The 25201-nt window shown below is 46.0% G+C and overlaps 1 protein-coding gene across 2 annotated transcripts in view; it reads left to right on the top strand.

The window, feature by feature from the left end:
- The window catches only part of PTPN5 (protein tyrosine phosphatase non-receptor type 5), a 588489-nt gene that overhangs the window by 546649 nt on the left and 16639 nt on the right, over nucleotides 1-25201 (top strand). For both annotated transcript variants that reach the window (XM_078684059.1, XM_078684058.1), the window contains exon 11: nucleotides 11339-11499. In XM_078684059.1, the coding sequence (XP_078540185.1) occupies nucleotides 11339-11499 (161 nt within the window). The remainder of the gene's footprint in view (nucleotides 1-11338; nucleotides 11500-25201) is intronic.

The following is a 25201-nucleotide window of genomic DNA, read 5'->3' as shown; positions in this document are numbered from 1 at the left end:
TCGATAAGTGCACTAATCGAATAACAAAAACCAAAAACAAAGAGTGGGCGCTACCCACGAATACTTAACTAGATGTTTTCACACGCCAACAGATGTCCGTCTAACGTCTCGCGATACCAATCATCACCAGAGGGCCTAGGCAGGGCGACAGTCAGGGCAGCAGTCGTCAGCAGCCGTGAGAAAGAAGTAGCCGCGCTTCAAAAGACTTTCGGTTCACTTCGACATACAGGGGTCGCTCACGTGGTGCGCAAATCCTCCAGAATTTTCTTGCAAAGCTCCTCACGACACTGGGCTGAACCACTACCACTGAAGTCGCCCACACGTTGGGCCGTCAATTGGAGAACCTGGCCTTATGGGCCAAGCGGCGCAGGGCACGCCTATAATCTCCGGGTTCACCTGCCTTGTCGAACAGAAACACGAGACACTGTTGGGCGTAGAAAACAGATTTATTAGCTGCAGCTAAGCACAGTTGTCCACGAAGTACCCTAAGGGTAGATTCTCAGGAGACTACCACTTCAATCCGTGGCGCTCAATCTTATATAGTATATACATTTACAATACCCACTCCCAAAACATACAAAACTGACAAATAGGAATAGTTCGAAAACAAGCTATCGGATGTCCAAAACACACCTTTCTTTCAGACCCCGTGTGCTCTCCTCCGCTGAAGTTAATCAACACTAGTGCCCGTAATTCAATTTGCAGGTGGTAGAACATGTTTGAATGCTTCAAAGGATAGTTTATGTAACAAGAGAATACACAGAGAGAATAGCGAAGATCAGTCAAATAAGATAAAGTCAGGAAGAATGGTGGGACCCAAACAGTGGAGTATAGTAAGGATTAATGAGTCTAGACATGGATTTAGCAAACTCGGCCAGGCCCTGACATCGGTTTCGTAAACAAGGACAGGGATTACTCTTTAACAGAGGGACACGTAGCAGCTGAAAGGGCAAAAAAAACGTGTTCGTCGTGCTGCCTGAGTGAGGCAACACAAAATGGCGGCTAAGCACAAAATGGCGGCTAGATCGAAGCGAAGCCGAAAACCACGTAACCTCAAGGCCATGGCAGCGGATGTGCTCAGCTGAACACCTGCCGTCTACGAGGTGGCACAAACAATTATCCTGTGCCCAGCAAAAATAAATCTGCACCACAGTGAGAACTCTCTGGTACGGGGAATGGCTCCGTGACAAAACCCAGCTGGGGTTCTGCGGAGTTGGCTCATATTGGTGGGAGCCCGGCCTCAATGCAGCTGAACCCCCTGTATAAAATGGTAGCCGAAGCAGCGAGTAAAGGGTGACTCCGCAGACAAAAGACAGTGATCACTGCCGCACCGCTTGGACCATGGACAAACAGTTTCGAAGCATGGGGAGGACAGCCTGACAGCAACACCTGCCATCGCAGCTGAGGTGAGGGGGGACTGGAGGAGTCACGTGAGATAGTGCTGGATGTTGGCTGGGCTCTCCTTGCAGGAGGTCCTGTGCCACGACTTGTGATCGGGTCCTGGAGTGACTGCGGCTGGTTCTCTGGAGGTCTCTCCTGCTCCGTTACCCTGGGGAGGGGGTGGCGTGCAGGCGAATTAGATGCCATTGACTGGCCCTGACCCTAGTGTATGGCCTGGACTTGTTTGGACCCAGATATCCGGTGGTGTCCTGCGGGTCTTTGTTGGGGCTGTGTGAGTCTCTCTGGGCCTTAACAAAGTGAGTCAGACAGGGGCTCTGCAAAGCCCTGTGGAAGGTGGCAATTGGAACACTGTGCTGGACAGTTGATTTAGAGGGGTGAGAGCCTGCCACACCAGACTTGTAAAGGGCCTGGGGGATAGCTGAAGCACTGTGCTGGGGAGGGGGTCACCTGGGGCTTGGGCCAGGACTGGGAATCTGCCCCTAAAGCGTGGTTCAGATCGACAGGGGTTGTGGGTCCAACCCCCCACCCTACCTCAGACTTACTGAGGTAGAGCACCCAAGACATCACTGGGGTGTGGCGGAAGACCAGAGCGGTTAATCCTTACTCCCAGAGGGTGCTGTGAGAACAGGGGAAGGCCCCAAGTGAAAACTGACAATTCTTTGACCCGTGGATAGTGGCCTTCCTGACATATTCCACTACACAGTAATGGGGAAGACTAAGATGTCGAAGAACTAGACTTTAGAAGTGCCGCTGGAGGAAGATGGGAGTAGTAGCCTGCCTACACATGCAATGGAAGACCCTCTCGCTGCACATACTGTGACTATTCTGCCAGCTATAAAAGATACTAAGCTTATGCTGGACGCGCAGATAGAGGTGGTGATCAATGAGATGGGCATTCTCAGTGCAGACCATTGGAAACAGTCGGAGAGGGTCCGAAAAATTGAAATTAAACTAGATGAGAAGGAACTGGCAATGCTCACAGACCGCCTTGAAGAAGCAGAAGGGAGCTCTAGAAGACATAATGTTTGCATTATAGAAGTCTCCAAGGAGGCAGAAGGGCAGATTGTTGAACTTTTCATTGAAGGTTGGTTGGAGGAAATGATACTACAGGGGAAGCCGTCTTGTTTCTACTCAGTGGAAAGAGTGCACAGGATCCCGGTGAGAGCCCCGGTCCAGGACAACCACCCCGCCCAATAATAGCAAGATTGATGAACTACAGAGACTGGGATTACATCCTACCGATTGCCTATATTTATGGTCCATGGACATTAGAGGGGCAGGGTGTTAATATTTACCCAGATTACACCTCCCTAGTCCAACACCAACAAGGAGACTTTATTCCCATCAAAAAAATACTGTACCAACATGAACTCAAATTTGCCCTTTGTCTTCCTGGTGAAACTCCAAGTTGAATCCAAGGTAAAGACACTTTTCTTATTATCCGCACAGGAAGCATGGCGGGGGATGGAGTCCTGTAGGCTTTGGTGTGGTCAGACAGGCCCCTTGGGGAACAACTCCGTTTAACAGCAGCAGAAGGGCAGGAGACGGAGAGATGCAGGTGGCTGATCTTCCCCAAAGAAGGCACAGATGAAGCCAGTGCAGGCCCAAGCAGTAACTGCTGGCAAAAACTGCATTGATGTCCTTGACAATAATAGATGGAGGGTCCTTGCACTGCGGGATGGTGGGGGGATGGATTGGACGGGTTCTGGAACAGAAACTGAGGGGGAGCAGCGTCTAGTGATCACCCCAATGTGACCGGACCATATTGTCAGAGGCTGGTAGGCACTTATGCAGCGGAACCATGGGTAAATCTTTTGGGGGACGGAAGCTGAGGTCCATCACTTGAGAACTTGTGCCAAGGGCCTAATATCTTTCCATGAAGTACTAGGCCTACACTGGACCAGAGAGGTCCAGCGTCCTTTAAGTGGTGCAATTGTTACATCTGATATATAGACTCTAGAGATACCCCATGACTTGTGCATAGTACATTTAGGGGCTTATTTACAAGCCCTTTGTGCTGCCGGTGCAACACTTTTAAAATGGGAAAAAGTGACGTACCGATGATGCAAGGGACTTTTATATAAGCCCCTTAGTTTCTCATGTTTTTTAGGTTGAGAGATCACACATATCTTGAATTGGGGAGGCGGTCATTTTTCAGATCAAAGCACAGTAAGGTAGGGAGGGGGAAGTTTCTGGGAAGTTTTAGAATAGATATACAGGAATGGGAACTACAATCCTCACCAGAAACAGTACTCACCTTATCGGAGTAGGAAAAGAGCATGTATCTGAATCCAATGGCTCTATTTCAAACTGGCTTGACCCTAGTCTCATGGAATGTTAACCATCTAGGTAACAGGGTGAAGAGGAGCCTGGTGACTAGAGCCTTCACTAGATATAAGGCTGACATACTGTTTCTCCAGGAAACTCATTTGATGGAAGGGCAACGCTACTGCCTCACACATCTAGACACAATCATCCATCACCGTTCTTTAGCCCACTCTGCCACCCCAGTTCAGACATGGCTATATGCAAATCAGTCTGACCCTGTGCCTCATGGGAACAGTCAAGCCCGAACTGCCAAGCCATGCCTTCCCTGGACCGGAAACAAGCTCCCGAGGACCGGTTTCTGGCATTCCAGCCGTCTTCAGCCCGGCTTGCTTGAATCCAGTGGCAAAGGGAGCAAGGGACTCACGTCTGAGCATACCCTGCCACACTTGTGGCAGATATAAGGTGGCATCCTATGCACAATACATATCAGGTTCCAGGGGGGTGGTTATCCTCCCTCTAAAAATCTCTTCCCTTCCACTGCCTCCACACTGGGTCTGATGCAGTGGGCTCCTACACGGTTGTGCAGGGTAAATAGGAGGGTGACACAGTAATTCTTCTGAATGTCTATCAGTCACCAGCTCCCCAAAACAGATGCTGCAGAAATTGGGACAATTACTGGTGGGATTTCCGATGCCTTTTACAATCATAGGGGGAGACTTCAATCTAGTGCACGACACACATCTAGACACAATGTGCACCAAGTTGGAGGGGGAGGCCATGATAGGGAAATTAGAAGGCTTTGTACAGGCCTTTGGACAAACTGATATCTGGAGGGCCCTCCAAGTACAGGAGTGAGCCGTCTCATTTTATTCCCATTCCCATAATATGTCCTCTAGACTAAACTGACATCTAGAAACACCATGATTAGCATAGCTGCTGGGAGGAGCAGAGAGCCCCAGAGTTGGAGGATGGCCACCTGGAGTGTAGCCAATAAGCATGTAGGAAAGGCTACTGAGTTATATTTTCGTCAAATTGAAGGTTCAGTGATTAGTGCCAATGTAGTGTGAGAGGCTTACAACTTGAAAGGTGTTTATTGCGGGTGAAGTAACAGACAAGAGGGTATGAGTCCAGCACCTTCAAAAACTCGAGTAAGAAATTGGGACCTTGGCAATCAATGTATCTCCCACCCAACCGCATCCCTGGTTCAGAAGCTAGAAAATAAGCACACCGAATACAAGGAAGCTACATGCCATGAAGTAAAAGTATTCTTTTTGGTCAAGCAAAAGCATATATATGAGGCTGGAGACAAAATGGGTAAACGTTTGGCCTGGATAGGCAACAGGGAAAGAGAACTCATGCACGTTAGGGAGCTGCAGCTGGAACCTGGAAGGGTGATTAGGGGCAGTTGACAGATGGCGGAATTATTTGCAACGTATATGGCTGCTTTTTACACACCCAAGGCTCGGGGTTCAATGGAGAAGATAAAGGGATTCATAGGAGACTTCTCTGTTAGGACCCTGACACTGGACCAGAGGGAGAGGCTGAAAGCAAACATCTCAGAGACGGAAATAGCCTTTGACCCAGATGCAGGCTAGGAAGGCCCAAGGTCCCAAAGTATTGTCAGTAGAATTCTTCTGTAAAATGGCAGGCAGGTTGGTTAAGCTGATGCTACTGATGTTGCAGGATGCTCTCCAGCAAAGGTCCTTGCCAGAAGATTTGTGAATGGCCACCACCAATGCTCATACCCAAGAAGGGGAAGCTAGTGCAGCTAGTTGATTCATAATGACCAATGATCCTGCTTAATGTTGATACCAAAATTCTGGTAAATGTCCTGGCTAATAGGCCGCATACAGTGCTGACTGATCTGGTCCATTTTGACCAGACAGATTTTAGGCCCTGCTGATCGACCAGGGTTAACCTACAGCACCTCCATAATGTTATTGCGCAAGCTGATACTGGGGCTGAACCCAGGGCAGTGATGTCCTTGGATGCCAATAAGGCATTTGATTTGCTTGAATAGTCTTATCTGTTTCTGCTCCTTGAAATAAGGGGATTTGAGCCCTGTTACATTAATTGGATTACACTACTATACAGGAACCCTTGTGCTTGAATAAAGATCAACAGCTGCATGTCTGGGAATTTCCTTATTGGGAGGGGAACAAGACAGGGATGCCCTCTGTCTCTGATGCTCTTCATCCTCACAATAGAGCCACTGGTGAACCTCATGAGCATAGATGCCCGAATCTGAAGCTGGTTGGGAACCTCTGGATGGGAACCTCTGGATGGGAAGTAGGTATATATTTCACTATATTTGGATGACATCCTACTTTACCTGACCTGCACAGATCAATCGCTCACCCGAGTTAGTGAAATATTCCAAAAATTTGGAGAAATCTCAGGCTTTACCATTAATTGGGAAAAGCCACTCCTGTTTCCTATGGGGGGACGGAGACGAATGGGCCCGATGCCTCTACTAGTAAGGTGGAACCTCACAATTTTAAGTATCTGGGGATGTGGATAACTAGAGATGCAGATTCTCATGCTCGAGCTAATCTGGAACCACTGTTTCAAAGACTAGAAAAGGACATCAGATATTGGAGTACTGTACCCTTGTCGCTGATGGGCTAAGCAGCCTTGTTGAAAATGGTCAACCTTCCAAGGTTGGTGTAGCGAGCATGTCCTACTACAATTACGGTGCTGGACACATGGAACAGGCTCCCCAGAGAGATGAAGTGGGACAAGAGACTCACACCGGGTACGTCCCTCTGGGAGGGCACTAGATTAACATGGACGGCTAGTCTTCAGGACAGAATAGGCCTCAGTATACTCACCGAAGTATAGGACGCTAACAGGGTTGTTCCATTTGAACATCTCCAGAGGCAGTATTGGATTGCACCCAGACAGCTCCAGCATGCCCTAATCTGCAGCATAGACCCAGGTGAAGAAATGCAGAAGGATTCCTCATTGTGGAGGAGATTATTAGATGGGCAGATTTGGCAGAAATTGATATCATTGACATACGGCACACTAATGTGAAATACTTAGGGACCGCTGACGCACCTTAAAAATAACTGGGAGCATGACCAGGAGGAAATTGATGATGGTGACTGCCAAGATGCGGTGAACCTCTTAGTAAAGGGGGCCATCAAAACTAGCTTTAAATTAATCTAACTCAAAGTGTTACACAGAACATATAACACCAGGCCATAACTCTATAACATTGGGAAGACCACAACCTCTCTGTGTCTTCGGACGGTAAACAACCATTACTTCGCATCTTTTTCTTTGCTATTCTTTTACTTAGCATCTTTAGTACGCATTGTCTTTTACTTCGCATGCTTTTAATTAGCATGCCTTTACTTCACCATGTTGTTTACTATGCGTTATTTTACTTCGTATTTCATATTTTTTAAATAATGTTAAAGATGTTGTTAAAGATGTAAAATTATTTAAAAATATATAGTGTAGGGTAGTGTATTAGGGTTTAGGGTAGTGTTGTAGTGTATGTGTAGTGTAGGGGGTAGTGTTTTAGGGTTTAGGGTAGTGTTGTAGTGTACGTGTAGTGTAGGGTAGTGTTTTAGGGTTTAGGGTAGTGTTGTAGTGTATGTGTAGTGTAGGGGGTAGTGTTTTAGGGTTTAGGGTAGTGTTGTAGTGTGTGTAGTGTAGGGTAGTGTTTTAGGGTTTAGGGTAGTGTAGTAGTGTATGTGTAGTGTAGGGGGTAGTGTTATAGGGTTTAGGGTAGTGTTGTGTATGTGTAGTGTAGGGTAGTGTTTTAGGGTTAAGGGTAGTGTTGTAGTGTATGTGTAGTGTAGGGGGTAGTGTTTAAGGGTAGTGGTGTAGTGTATGTGTAGTGTAGGGGGTAGTGTGTAAAGGGTTTAGGGTAGTGCTGTAGTTAACCGATATTTAAATACTTACCCACCCAAATCCCCTATTTCACTGGCATACCGTCCCAGGGGTTAGTTTACAAATTTAATTTTTTTTTTTAAAGACTTTGAACGCGTAGTAAAAACATGTGAAGTAATGTACTGCTAAGAAAAGCAACTTCTAATGATATTAATAATTTTGCGAAGTAATGGCATGCGAACTAAAAAAAATGCTAAGTAAATGCTTTTGCGAAGTAAAAACATCCTAGAAAAAGCATGCTATGTAAAAGCATGCTAAGTAACATCATACAATCCTTCGGAAGTGTGGCACCAAGGGTACTTTTATTCATACTGGGTGACATTGCCCTGCGGTGTGCCTATTCTGGGAATGAGTGACCAAGTCTCTGAGGGGAGCAGTAGGGTGGCCCTCGAAGTATCAGCCCGGAGGGCCTTATTGGAAGTGTGGGAACCCTCTGGCCTCACAAGGTACCAGAAGACCTTAGTGAATATGTGATTTCTGGTAGTCAAAAGAGACATAGCACAGAAATGGGGATGTGACATGGCGCCATCCTTCCAGAATTGTGAAGAGGGCATGGCACACTGTACAATTGTTGAAAAAGAGGTCTTTAGGGGTACATGCAATGAGAAGAAATATGGGAAGATCTGGGAGGCCTGGGACTCAGGGGCCACAGAGGATTAAAGGGATTATCCCCCTGTTTGTTCTTTGGAAGCAACGCACACAGAGGGAGGGGAAGAGGGAAATATTGGGGGAATGATATACTGTAGGAGTGCCCTCTGAAGGTATACTCCTGCAGATACGACCCATTACAAGAGGAGAGGGAAGAAGGTAGAGTGGGTAGGATGTACTAGCATGTAATTCTTGGATAAAGATCTGCTGATATATGTTTGTGGTATATATACACTCCTTGTTTGTTATTTATTAAAACAATAAAAACATTTTTAAAACAAAGAGAAATTTTCTGTTAGACCTGACATTCTTGGCGTGGTTTTCCCCTATCTTTTTGCCTCTGCCGCCTGTATTTTTGATGCTATGCTGGATTTCGTTTTTGCTGGTTTAGATGCTTTGGACACTCTGCCACTGCTGATCAGTGCCAGAGTGTAAGTGCTCCCTATGTAAATTATCATATTGATTGGGTAGACCTGATTGGCATATTTGTATCACCATGAAGTCCCTAGTAAAGTGCACTGTGTGTGCCAGGGCTGGTGATGACAGATGCAACTAGTGGGCCTGCAGCGCTGATTGCGCCACCCACATAAGTAGCCCTAAAATGGTGTCTCAGGCCTGCCACTGCAGTGCCTGTGTGCAGTCAGTGAACTGCCATGTCCTCCTGGCCAGTGTCCCCACTGGCTGGGCCTAACCCTTCCCTTTATGTACACATTGGTCACCCCTATGGAAGGCTCAAGTTACCCCCCTAGGCAGGGTGCAGTGTATAGGAAAGGTGGAGCATGTACTAGTGCAGGTAACATGCTCTGGTAGTGAGCAGCAGCCATTTTGTGTGCTCACTGCTGCAAGGTTATCTTGGTCCATAGACTAACATGGGGGGAGGCTGGTCCCAATGGATACCAGCCTATCTTCTCATAGGAACAAGATGGGACATAAGTGATTGATATCCCTGAACTCAGAATTTAATAACACATCTTTTAGGAAAGGTTGTTTTTCAATTCTGTGTTTGAGAACAGTACTTTTATAAAGTGGCTGTTCTCTTGTCTAACCCTTCTGTGTGCCTGGGCCTGCTTGTGGATTGACTGTCTGGTTTGAGGGTGACAGGGGCTGGGGAGCCCCCGGGAGGTTGTCTGAGTCAGCCCGTGCTTGAATGACTGCATCTGCAACTAGAGTGGTGGGCGGAGATAGCACCTGGGAGTGAATAGGGCTGTGCCTGCCTGCCACAATGCTGGCTCCACCTCCCGCTGGGCGACTGTCACCTCTGCCCCTCACACTGAAAGGAAGAAGGAAGCCAGGAAGCCCCAGTGCTCCAGCAACACCCAGAACTGGTTTAGACCGGGCTCAGGGCCCACTTGCACAAAGACTTCAAAGACTTTTAGGGGTATAAGAGAAGGACCCCTGACAACAGAAAATTAGATTCTACAATCAAGAGGAACCTCTGTTGGAAGAAGAACCGCTGAAGAACTGAAGGAAGATTGCCTTGCTGTGTGCTCCAAGGGCTGACCTGTTCTGCTGTTCATCTGAAGCTAAGGAGAAGAAGTGACTTTGTTGTGTGCTGTGACCCTACCTGCTTGAACTACCAAGACTTTGCTGTGTGTTGTGTCTCTGCAAGAATCTCCAAGGGCCTGAGAAGAGCTGGCCTCCTGTCCTGGAACCCAGGGTTAAAAGGTTCCAAGCATTGCCAAATTGCTGTGAAGATCGCGCTGTGTTTTGCCCTCAGCGCGTGTTCCTAACTGCTGGCCGTGGCAGAAGATCGATGTGCTCATCGGCACATATTTGTGGGTGATCGGAGGCTCGTGGTGCCTCCCTGCGTCAAGAATCATCCCCAGCGAACTGGTGGCCTTGTGAGCGGTCTAGTCACGACATGTCCCCCAAAAATCACTTGCCGCTTTTTCATCGCCGCTGCCTGGGGCCAGAAACATCCCGAGAAGTTCGCCGTCCTTGGCCGGAGCCGCGGCGACAGAGATCGAAGCCGCCTCGCTCCCATTGGCTAAAGGAAACGAGCCCCCTCAGTGAACGCCGCACTGGGATTGGCCCAGCGCCGCCGCGTCATCGCCGAGGCCGCGCACTGATTGGCTGCCGGCTCAGCATCATCAGGGGCTTGTCCCGGGAGCCGCGCTGCCATTGGCTGACTCCCGGGTGTCTGCAGGGGCTCGTCTGTGGAGCCGCGACCTCATTGGTCTGTCCCCCTGACGCCAGAGCTTGACGCTTGAGGCGGAAGAGTGACCTGTCCTCGCCGAGGGAGCAATGCGAGTATTTACCGTCCCCGGCCTGCCGTCCCAGCATCGAAGTGCCAGGTTAGCTCCCCGCCGCTCGCTGGATTGTCGAGAGCGGGCGGAGAGCTGACGGGACCGGCCGGGGCATTGTAGAAGGCTCCTCCCCCGCCGAGGCTGTCCCTAAACGAAGCAACACGGTGAGGCGCCCTAATAGGGCTTGTGGAAAGCCAGCGAAGAGCTGACTTTGGGCCTACAACACAGCGGCATTATTGCAGTGATAATTTTAAGAGACTGAGACTGCTTTTTCAAATGCGTGGAACCTTCCTAGAAGTGAGATAAATATCAGAGAGATATTAAGAGAAACCAAGAGAACGTGCAATCATACTGTAACTGCCTTATTATTGCTGAAACTAGATAAAGCTATATTTTTTTATATACTTACCTGTGTGGTCTACCTTTGTGTAGTACTGTGTAATTATTGTGGTGATTGAGTGCAAATACTTTAACACATTGCCTTAGGGGTAAGCCTGTCTGCTCGTGCCAAGCTACCTAGGGGGTGAGCAGGGGTTATCTACTGTGTGTATCCTTCTACCCTGACTAGAAGTGAGGGTCCCTACTTGGTCAAAGGTACTTACCTCTGCCAATTAGAGACCCCCAGTTCTATCATTTACCTTATATCATCGTCTAATTTTCACCCACATCTTAACGTTTATTTTTTAAATGAAAGCCAATTCAACCTCAAATTGAATTAGTTCCAAAACACTCATTAGTTCCTAAGTCCTTTTTCATTCATTGTGTTTTATTATACATTTGTATGTTAACAATATGGCTTATTTATAATTAGTTACTAGTGATGTATTTCAAAATAACAACCCAATTCTTATGTCTGTTTTGAAACTGGGTAGAGTGGTGAAGAAGAAAGGCACTTAAAGCATTACTGGTATACTTCGTGGCCAGATCAAAAGACACCAGACCAAGCCCCAGCTCTGTTACAGTTGGTGCAGGATGTGGAAGAGGCCATACAGTGTGCAGAAGAAAAGGATGTCCCGATCATTGTTCACTGCAGGTAAGACACTTTGTTTTCCACTTTAATTTATTTCAAGATTTAGATCTACCATTAGCTCCACATTGTTAATAATACAAAACAGCATGATCAATACAGTTTTAAAAAATGTAAAAAGTTTACAACATTCCATTTTATTCACAGGATTAAGAATAAAGTGCAATGCTGAACATACCCTATATTTCACAAACAAAGGTTTCAATGGGCGGCAACAATTAAAGTGCAACAATGGACAAACAAATAGGACATTGTTAAGGTTTTGGGGCGAGGTCATACAATGAGAACATAATCTATTCTTATGATGTAATACTTCCCACCTACCTGCAACCACATCTCGAAGTACAATGTCCTTCCTCAACAATAGTAAACAATGGGAAACTCTATGTTCTAAATTCCAGGTTATATAGGGTTGTGGTTGTGCTTCACTACAAGTCGAGATAAGGATGTCCAACTTCTTTTTTACCTGAACACCACAACACATCATTAACGATTATCTCCCGATACCGTATTTCAGAATGTTTAAGGTGGAAGCGAGACATTTCCTCTATAGTGACCTTAAGTGCTTGATTAAAGTTCAAAATAGTATAGTCCTTCATATTCTAGCCAAAATGTCCTGTACATAAAAGGTCTCTTAAGGTGTTTTCAGTGCTATATAGTAGCTGATGTCCCCAGTGGAGGGTTGCTGTCAAACCAATGTATAACTACTTGATAAGCCCATTTCAAGACGAATAGGTTCAGCTGGGACCAAAGTATTTAAAGTCCAGTTTTTTCTATAACTTTTACTCTCCGTTTCATGCCACAGATTCCATTATTTCGTATGCAAACGTATATGGAATAAAATAATTTGGTGGTGGGGGACGTTTGCAGGGTATACCAACAGTGAATAATTAAAGTGCCTTCGGCCAGTGGCCCAGTATAAAGATGAAAAGGGCGTTGGGTCAATGCTTTGGTTGAGATATGGGAGGTATGCTCTTTATCTGAAAGATTAGGGTAAAAGATTTTTCCTAAATAAGGGTAGGCATCAAAAATGTCCATCTCCTGACTCCCCACAATCCATTTATAGTTTCTAAACATTTTAATGCTCTTGACCAGCAACGTCATTACTTTATTTTTTATGTATTGATTTTCCTGTAATGACGAGGCATATTTTTGCAAACAATCCAATCATTTTTGTAAATCTTTAGAGTCAGATCCATAAGCACCATATCATCAGCATAGAGTAACAAAGAAATGTTTCAATAATCTAAGTTCGGTGCATCACCATCCAGTTTATCCAATGCAGCTAAAAGATCGTTAATGTACAGGGAGAATAATAACAGAGCAAGCAGACAACACTGGTTTTATCTTTTTTCTGTTAACATTTTCAGGGAAATCCTACAATCACTGCCAAGTAATATTCGGCACCAGCTGGAAGAATTGAGTGCAATTAAACTTTGAAGGAGAGACTCTGGGATATTTAAATTACAAAGTTTTCACCACAGGGTAGATCTAGCCGCGTAGTCAAATACTATAAAAAAGAGCAATGTGGGCCACATAGACAAGCATACCCTGTGAAGATACATATTTCTCTAGATCCATATATGATGCTGAGGTGTTATTGAGTATTCAGATATTTGGTTTAAACCAAGCTTGCTCTAGTCAAATTATGTTATTATCATCTGTCCAACTTTACATGTCAAATGCTTTTGGAAAATATTTTCCCAATGGAATCAAGCGGTGTTATCTGTTTATGATTACTGGGGAGGCTTGTTAAGCCTTGTGTAAAGGGAAAATTATGATACTCCTTTATAAGGTCGGACTTGCTAGGATATGTAGTAGTATTTACACTGAGTAGCTAGACCACAAGTCTTCCATCAACTTCAGAAAAGTGATGGGTAATTGGTCTGGGCCACTGGCACCTGAAGCTCTGGTGCAATGATTGATATCCCCAATCAGTATTTTAGATTGACAGTAGGCGTCCGCGTCCTCACACTGTTGGGAACCAGTGGGTAAAATATTCACAATGTCTGGAGGGTTGGCTGCATAATGTTTGGAGATATAATTCTGCCAGTCCTCACTTGGGATTGAGTAGATGTTAGGGGCACCACTTCCACTGGCCAATACAATAATTCTCCAGAAACTTCTGGAGTCTTTATGTTATGGCCTTGTGGACGTCAATCCATATCTTATTGGTCTTTTGTTTAACTATGAAGGCTTTCTATTTCCTTCTCTCTATGGAGAAGTATAACAATTGACGCCTTTGCAATTTGTTGACTAGTTTGTTTAGACTGGAGCGTTTGCAAGGGTCATTTAGAGTATCATTGAGAGTACCTATTTTCACCTGAGGAACTCCTTGTGCCAGGGGTTGTTTTACCACAAACTTTGCCATATCCTGTTCATATATAACTAGAGACATCAACCCCTGCTCTGTTGTATCCTTTAGTAAACTTTTTAGTTCATCCTTTAGTTTTTCTTTATTAGACGCTGTCTACTGGACCATCCCATTTAAAATATTAAGGCGCACCTTTTCTCCCACCATATTTCAAGGCAAAGTTTCCTTTAGAGCAATACCAACAGAGAATGTTAATATTCTATGGTCAATCGAAGGGGTATCTACAATTTCTAAGTCAGATAGCATACTAAAAATGGACAAAAAGCAATAACATTATTATAGAACTAGACTTTAAGTGTATAAGCAGGGATATCTCTATCAAGTCTACCAATAACAATAATCGACCCATTATTCAATCAAAGTTCTAAGAGAAGGTTCCTGCTTTTATCTACTCTGCATGATCTCAGAAAAATGGGGCAATGAATATTTACATGTTTTTCCCTCTCTCTATCTGCAAATAGACATAGGGTGTAATTTGAAACCTTAGCATTGTAGACTTCGACAACAAGTACTTTGTTAATATTTACTGTTTCAGCTACTCAAAAGATATACTGAAAGAGAGATTTAACAAACATTTTTTTGATCCAGTGGAAGGAATATATACATTAGGGAGGATACAAATATTGGACCCTTGCCCTGAGTTCCTTTTTCAGTTAATCACTATCTATATACTGTAAGAAATGCGAGGTATGGCTATATGACTTATTGGGCCATAAATAATCAATAGAAAGTAATGTTGCAATCCCTGCACTTGCATGACATTCCTAGATTTGTTTGCTGGACAACTAATTGCATAAAGGTTATCACAATCTAAAACAATTTGACAGTTTAATAATAGAATCAACTAACACCATACACAACACAAAAATAAGTGCACATACAGGTATTTGTAAAACTGAAATGTTATGCCTTTATTTTCAGTCTTTATGACATTTTATCCAGCACCATCTGACAACCTAAACAAAACATCTGCCATTATGTATTTTCACTTTACGTTGACCTTCTTGACTCCTCATCCTCTCTGGTCAATAATTATTGTGAGAAAGTTGATTATGTGTCAGGCTGGGTGGTAGCCCACTCCAAGAAATTATTGCACTACTCTTGTTGGGTCCAATAATGGTTTCAGTTACTTAAATATTAGTTAAGTCCCAGCTAGCTAGGGCACAGACCAGAGAAGCTTAACTTAACAGCATTTGTAAAGCATTTAGAAGCACCAAAAAAATGTAAAAGATGAAAACACAGCACAATAAAAATTCCGACTACAATTAATAAACATAAAGAATATTTTAATGAACAAAATCATACTATAAATGCAAAAAATTCAATAGGGATAATCAGAGATATTAATTTGCAATGTTTAAAATTAAAATAGCAGTGAAAAGCATTATGCGCTAACTGCAGTCATCTAGTTGCACTTGACTGGTACCTAGGGACAAGTTACGACCAATCACGATGGAGCATGGATCGGAGATGGCAACCAGGTTAGTCCCTGTCGGAAGTTTTACCTTCTGACTTAGTCCCTGAAATGGAGGTCAAAAATTCTCAGCAAGGCAAGGCAGCAGGCTGTGGCCGAAATGGGTTTCACAAGGCCGGATAGCCATTGGATGAAGTCCAAGAGAAGCCGCTGCCTTTTGAACAGCTCCAAAGGGTAGAAATTCCTAATTTGCACCCAAGGAAAATCCCTCACCAGACTGGCCCCTTCAGATTTCTACCTTTTGATTCAGTCACTTTTTTTGATCTTAGCTTCCTCCAGCACGGCAAGGCTGAAAACTGTAGCTGGACAGGCTCCACAAGGGTTGATTCCTTCTCTGTGACATCATGCAGCAATGTAGTTGCTGCGGCAGTAAAGCTCTGAGCAGGAGCACTCTGAATCTTTGCCCAGGGGCAGCTCACCTTTATCAGATTGACTTGGCAAGTTTGTCTCGATTGTCTGTCAGGGCTCCACGCAAAGAATCTTGAAAAAAGTTTCAAAGTCCATTGTTTTAAGGTTACAGAGTACAAGTACACTCTGACTACAGCCAAGGGTACTAGGGCATCAGGAACAGCACTTAGGGATCAGGCTTACTCTAACAGTCATTACCTGTTACAACCTTTGCAAAACTAGGCAGCTCAGTTACTCCTGAAGCTGCCAAATTTCAGTTCTGTCTCCAAAAAGATTCAGGATCTGCATTGGCTGCCACTGGTGGGCAGAGTGACATTTAAGGTGCTCTGTATGGTTCACAAGGCCTTACATTGCTCGGGCCACTTATACATTCAAAACATGCTTACTAGGGGTTAGCGGAGTTCGCGGAGTTTTACTCCGTGGAATTCCTTAAACCGGAAAACTCTGTTGAATTCCACTGAGTTCCGCACGCCAGCAGGGTATTGCTGCTCGGCATCCCCATAATGTTGTTATTATGATTTGGGTAAAGTTACTTCGTGCCTATAATTATCATTGGAAGTTGAGGAGTAATTAGTTGCTAATAATAAATAATAAGGAACATGAATCAGGTACCTATCACTCATGCGATTGTATGTAGTAGTCATGGGTAACATCGAGAAGTGCCTAAGCAGTGGGAGAAGCCCGTGAAGTATGTATCCAATCTTGTTACGTTCTCACTGGCGCTTTGCACTTTACCCTGATGGAGACTCATGTACTTCATCCAAGAGAATGACTGGTGGACAGCAACGTCATCCGTCGCCAAGTGTATTGTTGTGGCGCTGGGTTGAAGATGCATTTTTTTTTATAGGCATTCATGCTACAGTGAGCGTGAACACAAGGAAACACGTCAGAAATTATAATGCCCTCGTATGTACAGCTTAGACTGCTGGGCATTGTAGTCCAAAACTGCCACGTCTCGCAAGTGACGTGTAATCAATGCTCCAAAATCTTGAGTATTCACGAATATTAAACATAATTCGAGAGCACTTCCAAGTAACACAGAGAACCCATAAATAATTGATTACACGGAAAACATATTGCTATAAAGAATGTTGTTCACACTAAACAATACCTGAATAGTACTTGAAAACACAAACACATGTAACTTAGTTCTGACACAAGGCAAATGCCATTACAATCAAACCAACCACCAGGATATTTAAAAAATGTATCCGATTAAGAGAAAGACAAACAATGACATTAAGTTCAAGCAAACAGAGCTGGAAAATAAATACCTTTTCTTGGGGAGCTAGCTATGTATTGGTGAAGTCTGTCATCTAGACACAATTGCCAGTCACTTGTTTGCGTAGAGGACTGGTTGGGGCACCTTTTATGGTAAAACGAGACTGGTGTGTACCTCAAAACGAATATATGATTTTTCAACGATTTCAAGTTCCACGCATGGCATAACCACGCGAATTTTACATCGCAAGTGGCTTTACCACGCTGGAATTTACAACGAAGGATTGTACCACGTCTTACCTGCACGTCTTTCTCCAGCAGCCCTTACTTCCATCTACCATGGAAACAAGCGTCAAAACACGTCTTCCAAAATAAATAAAGGACTTCTTTTTTGACGTACACTGCACGTCTTTGGGGGAGGCTCTTTCCTTTTACTTCATTAATACCACAGAGCGTTTTTTTTTTAAATCTAACTCGCTCCTTAATTGTTGTTATTTTTTGGGGGGAGACCCCCCCAGCCCCCCTAGCCCCCCTCCCAACCCTCCCCCAGCACGACTGGACGGAATACCACGTCTCCCCCCAACCCACGCTGAACGTACTTTCGTGGTATAGACGGTCGTGGAAGGCACCCACGTTGAAAAAACGTTTGCGTGGTAAGTGTACCGTGGTAAACGTTATGCGTGGGGATGCCTTCGTAGTAAATGATGTTTCCCCCTCAAAACAGAAATTATGTCATGCTTGAACTGGAGACTAATAAAACCTGTGCAATATCTAGCAAACTCAAGTATAATGAAAATATGTTTTAACCTTAAACTGTCCTCAGCCCAACAAATCAGTGGTCATGTCTTCCTAGTCTGGTACATGCAGCGAGGATTTCCTAGTAGGCCGAGCGGTTCTGGATGCTGCTAGCTGGCCTCTGTTTCCTCTTCCCCCGAGTGGCCACATGGGTCTGTGCTGCTCCTCTGCCACAGAGAAACCCTTCTAGGGTAAAGCGAAGTCCCATGCAGGGTCAGAGGGAGCGGCAAGAGGGCGAGCGAGAAACAGGTGGAGCAAGTTGCAGAAACGGGGCAGCGGCGGAAGGGAGTGACAGCAGTAGGCAGGGGTCTCTGTCTTTGAGGGTGCATTATGAGTAAGAGCACACTCATGCAGCCAGAGGGGGAGAAATCTCAAGCAGTGTTAGAGTGCGATACTCCATTTTGTTAGAGCACAGTCCTACGCAGCCCCAATGCGAGAGTAACAGTAGGGTCTCTGCCAAGGTGGGCAGCTGCAGATGGTTGGGGGTAGGGTTGGATTTCCATGCTGACAGACCCCTCAAGGCAGGCCTGAGCCAGCCTCCTTCCTTTGCACGCCCCACATGGAAAGCATATGTTGCTGTGCAGTCTCTGTCAGAGTTGCAAGCAGTGCAGATTCCTTTGCCTGAAAGTGCACGGGGAAACTCCAGTCTGCCATTGGTTGCCAATGTTTTTCTGCCAACCTCTTAACTCCAAGTAGAGCGCGGAGTGGCAAAACTCTGTAAACTCAACCGGCAGAGCAGAGTTTAACACCCACCCCTAATGTTTACATGGTATTCCCCTCAGTGAGATCAAAGATCTTCTATAGCCAAACTGGTGGTCATCCCAAACCTAAAAAGAGCCACATGGGGTGGCAGGAGGTTCTCCTATCAAGCAAGCAAACTTTGGAACTCGTTGCCCCTTGTCTTTAAGTTCCCAACCCAGCATCCTCTCTTTACAAGATCACTAAAGACATGGCTTTTTGTTAACTCTTCTAAATAATTTTGTGCCTTGTGGACAGGTGTCTGAGGTTCCCGCTAGAGCCAAGATACATTTGTAATTGCGTGCTCTATAAAATACTTACTTACTTTCTTACTTACCAGCAAGGTCCATGGCAGGGCCAGTTGGAACTGGTCAGTTAGGCTCTTCAAGGAAGTTGGGCCTCCTCTAGCTTCCGCGTCCCTATAGCTTAACATAAAGACTGCCAACTGACCCTTACAGTCTACTTCTTTCTTCTGGGTACAGGTGGGAGCATGTCTAGCCCTCAGGGTTCTCCTTACAGATCACAATAACAGGTGCAGTTCTCCTGCTGTCTTCCAAACGTCCATCAGTGTTCTGAAGAGGGTGTCCGGGGGGGGGCTCACATTTATGCCTGGCACTAGTCTTTAAGTGAGGGTGATTCCAGGCCCCTTCTTGACTAAAAGCAAAACGGTTCCCAGGGGTAACCCAAACCCCTTTTGCTGTTGTTACTGTGAGCCCTATTGCAAACACTCCCAGAATGCCCCTCTCTACCTAAATCTAACATGGCAGAACCTTTCTTCCCTTTTGCAGAGTTTCTGTGCCCACTTCACAGTTGTGGCTAGAGAAATTAGCAAACCTTTCCCTGTGGTCACTCAAAACCAGTTCTGAGGGCAGCTCCTCTCCCACTGGGATTGATGCTGGCTGACTAAGAAGACTATATTGGGGGCAGGCTTAGCTACTTCTGTTTGTGACAGGCAAGCCCACTTTGAAGATAATTAAGTTCTTGGGCACTGCCCAGATGGTCTTCCAGTCAGAGGAACAGGACCTCCCCTCATCCAACCCTTTGTCTCTGCTCTGGGAGCCAATTCATAACTCATCAATGAGCCATTTAGCTCCTGGTTGACACTTTAAGGCTGAAGCTAATGTGTCTTTAGAGGCTTTATCCAGTCAAAAGGTAACTTGTCAAATGTACCCTTTGTAAAATATTGAATGGAAATGTTACTAATGGATTGTATTGGCAATAAATAATTGTAAAAGTCTTAAGAATTAATTTTGTGGCTGGTTCCTAAGTGGAGATAACATTATTTAGTTGTAATATTAACTACCAGAGCTTTCATGTGGAACAGCTAACCCTGCTAGAGTGAAAGTAGGGTTTTCAGACCTTTTCTCTGAGGACAGAGGGCACAGAGGCTTAATTGGGCAGAGACGCTGCCACCAAGGCACTTATTGAAATGAGGCCCGCAAAGCAGTGGGCATGAATCTCATATATGCAGCATGCTCCTGAGGCCCTGAAAGGCAGCGGTGGGCCATACTAGTACCTTGTCTGCCCCCTGCACTGCACTGCCCCCCAAGGCACTCATGCATATCAATCAATCAATCATAGCATTTGTAAAGCGCACTACCTACCCGTGAGGGTCTCAAGGCGCTGCGGGGGGGAAGCTGCTACTGTTCGAATAGCCAGGTCTTGAGGAGTCTTCTAAAGGTCAGAAGGTCTTTGGTCTGCCCTAGGAGGATAGGAAGGGTGTTCCATGTCTTGGCAGCGAGGTCGGAGAATGCTGTTCTCCTCGAGGAAATTGGTCAGTTGTTTGTTGGAGGCCTTTTTAATGACCTTCGCCGGGAACGGGAATAGGGAGATGGGTCGGAGGTTCTTGAGGCCCTTGGGGTCCGCCTTGGGTTTCTTGAGTAAGGAGTTGATCTCTGCATGCTTCAGTTCTCCGGGAAGGTCGCTGTCTCGAAGGAGATGTTGATGGTTTTCAGGGGATGGGGTGCGATAGTGCTGCTGGCTTTGTTGAAGATGTGGTGTGGGCAAGGGTCTGCCGGGGATCCGGAGTGGACGGTGCTCATGATCTTGATGGTGTCGTCGTTGTTGATGTTGGTCAAGGAGAGCAGGTGGTTGGTGCGGGTGGTGGTTGTTGTGGAAGCGGGGGTCTCAGTGGTTGCCGGGGTGGTCACAGCGTTGAAGTTGTCGTGGATGTCTGCGATCTTGCGATGGAAGAATGTGGTCAGCGAGTCACACAGGTCTTGTGAGGGTGGATGTTGTTGGTGTTGGAGCTGGGGTTGGAGAGTTCCTTCACGATGTTGAAAAGCTCTTTGCTGTTGTGTGAATTGTTGTCTAGATGGTCTTTGAAGGAGGTTCTTTTTGGCGGATCTGATGAGATGGTGGTGTCTGCGGGTGGCGTTCATGGATCCAGTTTTTTTTTAGTTTTCGGCAGGTTCGCTTGAAAGCCTGGAGGTCTTTGGTGAACTAGCTGGCGTTCTTGCTGGTGTGGGTGTTGGAGGGCTTCTTGAGCAGGGCGAGTGTGTTGGGGCAGTTGTTGATCCACTGACTCAGTCGGGTCTGCGGATGGGCTCCTGGCGAGCGTGGTGGAAAGCTGGTCTTTGGTGACTTTGTTTCAGCAGCGGCGCGGCATCTGTTGGGTGCGGTGGTGCGTGGTGGTTTTCTGGAAGGTGAAGTGGATGCAGCGGTGATCGGTCCAGTGGAGCTCGGTGGTGTGGTTGACGGAGACGTGGGAGCTTGCAGAGAAGATGGGATCAAGCGTGTGGCAGGCGGAGTGGGTGCGTGTAGTGACGAGTTGTCTGAGTCCGAGGTTGGTGATCAGGCTGGTGGAGTTGGTGTAGTTGTTGTTCTCGAGGGGGAAGTTCAGGTCCACGAGGAGGAGGCAGTCCGTGGAGGCGAGGGCGTGTGTGCTGACGAGGTCAGTGATGGAGTCGGTGAACTGTGCTCAGGGTCCGGGGGGTCTGTAGACAAGGGTTCCTCTGAACCAGGCATTTGTTTATATGCCTAAAACAAATAATGCCCCATTGACCCCAGGTGGCTTATGGGTGAGCAATTCAAACCTGAAAGGGGGATATATCCAAAGGCCCATTTTACTAGACTTGTCCCTGGGACATTGAACCTGCTGACTTCCAGCCTGCTTATGGCTCCCTTGAAATCTGGCGGGTGTGGTGCTCTGAGGGGGTGAGGCGGGACTGTATTTGCGGGCACTGTCCTCTGGCTCCCCACTGAGAGATGGTACTGTGCAGCCCCAACCCCCACTTGACTACTGCTTCAATTGAGGCTGAGAGAAAGCAAAGTGCACTCTCGGATAGCAATACACTGGTGGAACCGCTCATCAATGTTACTGAGCGCACCTGAGTTGCCACCGAGTGACCCCCTTACTAAACAGCATATCAGAGTGCTGCACTGCCACTTGGAGATGGGGAACATTGACAGCCAACACCCTAAGCTGCTTTTTGAGGCTCACAAGAACTCATGTGTGCCTAGCATTGAGTCCCCTACATCTGCAGAGCAAGCAGTTACAACAGAAAATTGAAGGGGGGAAGAAGCAAATGTGAAAACTCTCCTTCATGCAATGCAAGTTAGCCTGGTGTGAATAGGATCGGAAATGGATGTGTTGGGCTCTAGAATGGAACTTTCCATTCGAACCTAGAAGGCCCATTCACATGCCCTAATTGTCACACACATTTCGGCCTTGAGATAGGGGCCAACAATCCCTTGCGAGTTCCAACTGCAAGGCCATGTTTAACACATAACACCGGCCCAGTAAAGATCATCAAGGATCCCACTCCCATAGGAAGCAAACATTTGCTATGTAATGTGCGCTCATTGCCAAAGCACGCCTTACAGGTGTGGGACCTGATATCTACAGAGAAGCCTGATCTTTGCTTCTTAACAGAGACTTGGCTCAAGCCTCATTCAGTCCCAGCCATTACTCTAGGCATCCCGATGGGCTACAAGGTTTCTAGACTGGACCGCCCACACAAAATAGGTGGCGGAATAGCTATTGTATATAGGGAGGAACTGACTGTCACAATATTGGAGGAAATCAGCACCCCTCTAATGGAACTAATGATTTTTAAACTTAGCTCTGCCTCTGGGGAGAATAGAAGGGGTGCGGTCCTATATCGACCCCCAGGTTCGAGTGTGGATTTCTCGATCTCACTTATGGAGGTTCTGGCGCCATTTATTTTAAACAATCAGAACTTCTTATTAGTGGGAGACTTCAACTTCCACAGTGAATTAGAGACATGCACGGAGGCCAGAACACTTCTCATGGATATGGAATATTTAGGTCTCAAAAAAATGAATCAGGGACCCACACATGAGGCAGGTCACACGTTGGATTTGGTGTTTTCCAACTCATTTTTAAATATGTGTACACCCCCCACTCAAGTAGAATGGACAGATCACTTTATCTTAAAATTTTACACTAAGCCCATGGGTAAATCAAGTGCTCCGACCGCCTTAGCGACCAAAAGAAGACCATGGCACAAATTAACACAGGACACCTTTCGAGAAGCCTATAAAGCTCCTATAATTAACGATCACAAGGGAATAATGTCAATTGAGCTCAATCGGTTTGTAAATGCTGTAAATGAAGCAATTGATGGCATCATTCCGCAGAAAACGTATAAACCCCGCCAAGCAGCCAGACAAGAAGTCTGGTACTCCGAAGACCTGAGACATATGAAACAAAAGTCCAGGAAGCTGGAAAAAGTGTGGAGACAATCTCGGAATCTGGAGGATAAACAATGCTACTTAACATCCCTCAGATTTTATCATAAGGCTATAAGGATGGCCCGGAAAAGCCATATTGCTATGCAACTTGCAGAGGCAGGGAAGGACTCTAAAGTTCTTTTTCAAATCCTGCAAACTTTTACCAAGCCTGTAGCATGCGAGACGGTGGAGGTTGCCTCTCAAGAACTATGTGATGGGATTTCACACTTCTTTATGAAGAAAATCGATACGATCTATGCAAAGATATTGGCCACTAAATCGACTGAAGTAGCCGATCTTAATAACCTCCCTCACAATAGTATACAGCAGAACATACAGGCCAATCGCCTAAAAAATTTCCCCCTTATTTCCTTAGAGGAAGTCATTGCCCTCACTAAAGTGATTAAGAGCGGTAGTCCGCAGGATACTGTTCCCGCCCGTATCATGCCTATGTTGGCCGAAACTCTAGGTCCAGGTATCCAGAAACTAATTAATCTATCATTAAGTATGGGAGAAGTTCCAAGAGATTGGAAACGGGCACTGGTAAGACCGTTAAGGAAAAACACCACCATTCCTTGGACGGATCTTGCCAACCTACGACCTATCTCTCTCCTCCCCTTTATGGGCAAGATGATAGAGAAATTCGTTAATGGCCATCTGTCCAGTTTCGTTGAGGAGACACATGGACTGGATCCTTCACAGTCGGGTTTCAGGCCAAGACACAGCACCGAGACCACCTTGCTGTCAGTCGCAGACGATCTACATATGTACCAGGATGGGGGCTATTCTGTCATCCTGGTTCTATTGGATCTGTCTGCGGCGTTTGACACCGTGTCACATGACATCATGACCACTAGACTCGCGAACATCGGTCTGGAAGGTGGAGCCCTGGCATGGTTAAGGAGTTTCCTGACAGACCGCACCCAGACAGTCACCTTGGGTGCTTACCGGTCAGAGGAGTTGGGGATCTCAAAGGGGGTGCCACAGGGTTCTTGCTTAAGCCCGACCCTGTTCAATATCTATGTGGCCCCCCTGGCAAACATCATGAGATCCCATGGGTTCATCCCTATGTCATACGCGGATGACACCCAACTCCTCTTCCCGTTCAAACATCTTACGGATACGGTCAGGAACTCTTTCTCCACGGGGATGAAGGCAGTGGCCCACTGGATGGCATCCAACTTCCTGCAATGTAATGTTGCAAAAACGGAAGTGATGCTGTTCGGTGAGGCAAAGCTCCTATGGTCCCCAGACTGGTGGCCGCAAGATCTTGGCCCAGTCCCAGAGCCAAAGCAAGTGGTAAAAAATCTCGGTGTGGGTCTGGACCAGGAGCTCTCTCTGAAACAATACAGCAACCAAGTGGTGAGCTCATGTTTTCATGTGATCGCCATGTTGAGGAAAGTCTTCCCTATGCTCCCTGACTCAACTAGGAGAACGTTAGTGCAGGCCCTAATAATGAGCCGTCTGGACTACTGTAACGGGATGCTCCTATCAGCAAACGAGGGAGTTATTGCGAGATTGCAAGTAGTCCAGAACACTGCGGCCCGTCTTGTCCTAAATCAGCCTCCCCGCACACCATCGAAGCCTCTTTTGAACACCTTACATTGGCTGCCCATTAAACAAAGGGTGAAGCACAAGATAGGGTGTACTATACATAAAAGTCTCCAGAATAAAGGTCCAGAATATTTAAATAGCAGATTCTCCCTCTATAAACCGGTACGATCCTTGAGATCCAGTGAACAAGCTCTACTACAGGTTCCAAGAGCCAGAAAGACCAGGCAAGGTGGAAGAGCTCTATCTATCGCCGGACCAAGGTTGTGGAACAGCCTCCCTCTTTCTTTGAGACTCTGTCAGGAATATCTCCCGTTTAAAAAACAGTTAAAAACCTTCCTATTTTCTATCTAGTGAAATCTGCATACCTACTGTCACAAGCTGAAAAGGTTTTCAAAGGCGCGGAGATACTCCTTCGGGAGGTGATCCTAGCGCGGTACAAACCCGCAAAT

The sequence above is a fragment of the Lissotriton helveticus genome, chromosome 3_1 (genome assembly GCF_964261635.1).
Source record: "Lissotriton helveticus chromosome 3_1, aLisHel1.1, whole genome shotgun sequence".
NCBI lineage: Eukaryota > Metazoa > Chordata > Amphibia > Caudata > Salamandridae > Lissotriton > Lissotriton helveticus.
Note: the sequence above shows the minus strand (reverse complement) of the source record. Positions and strands in the feature narration are given on the sequence as shown.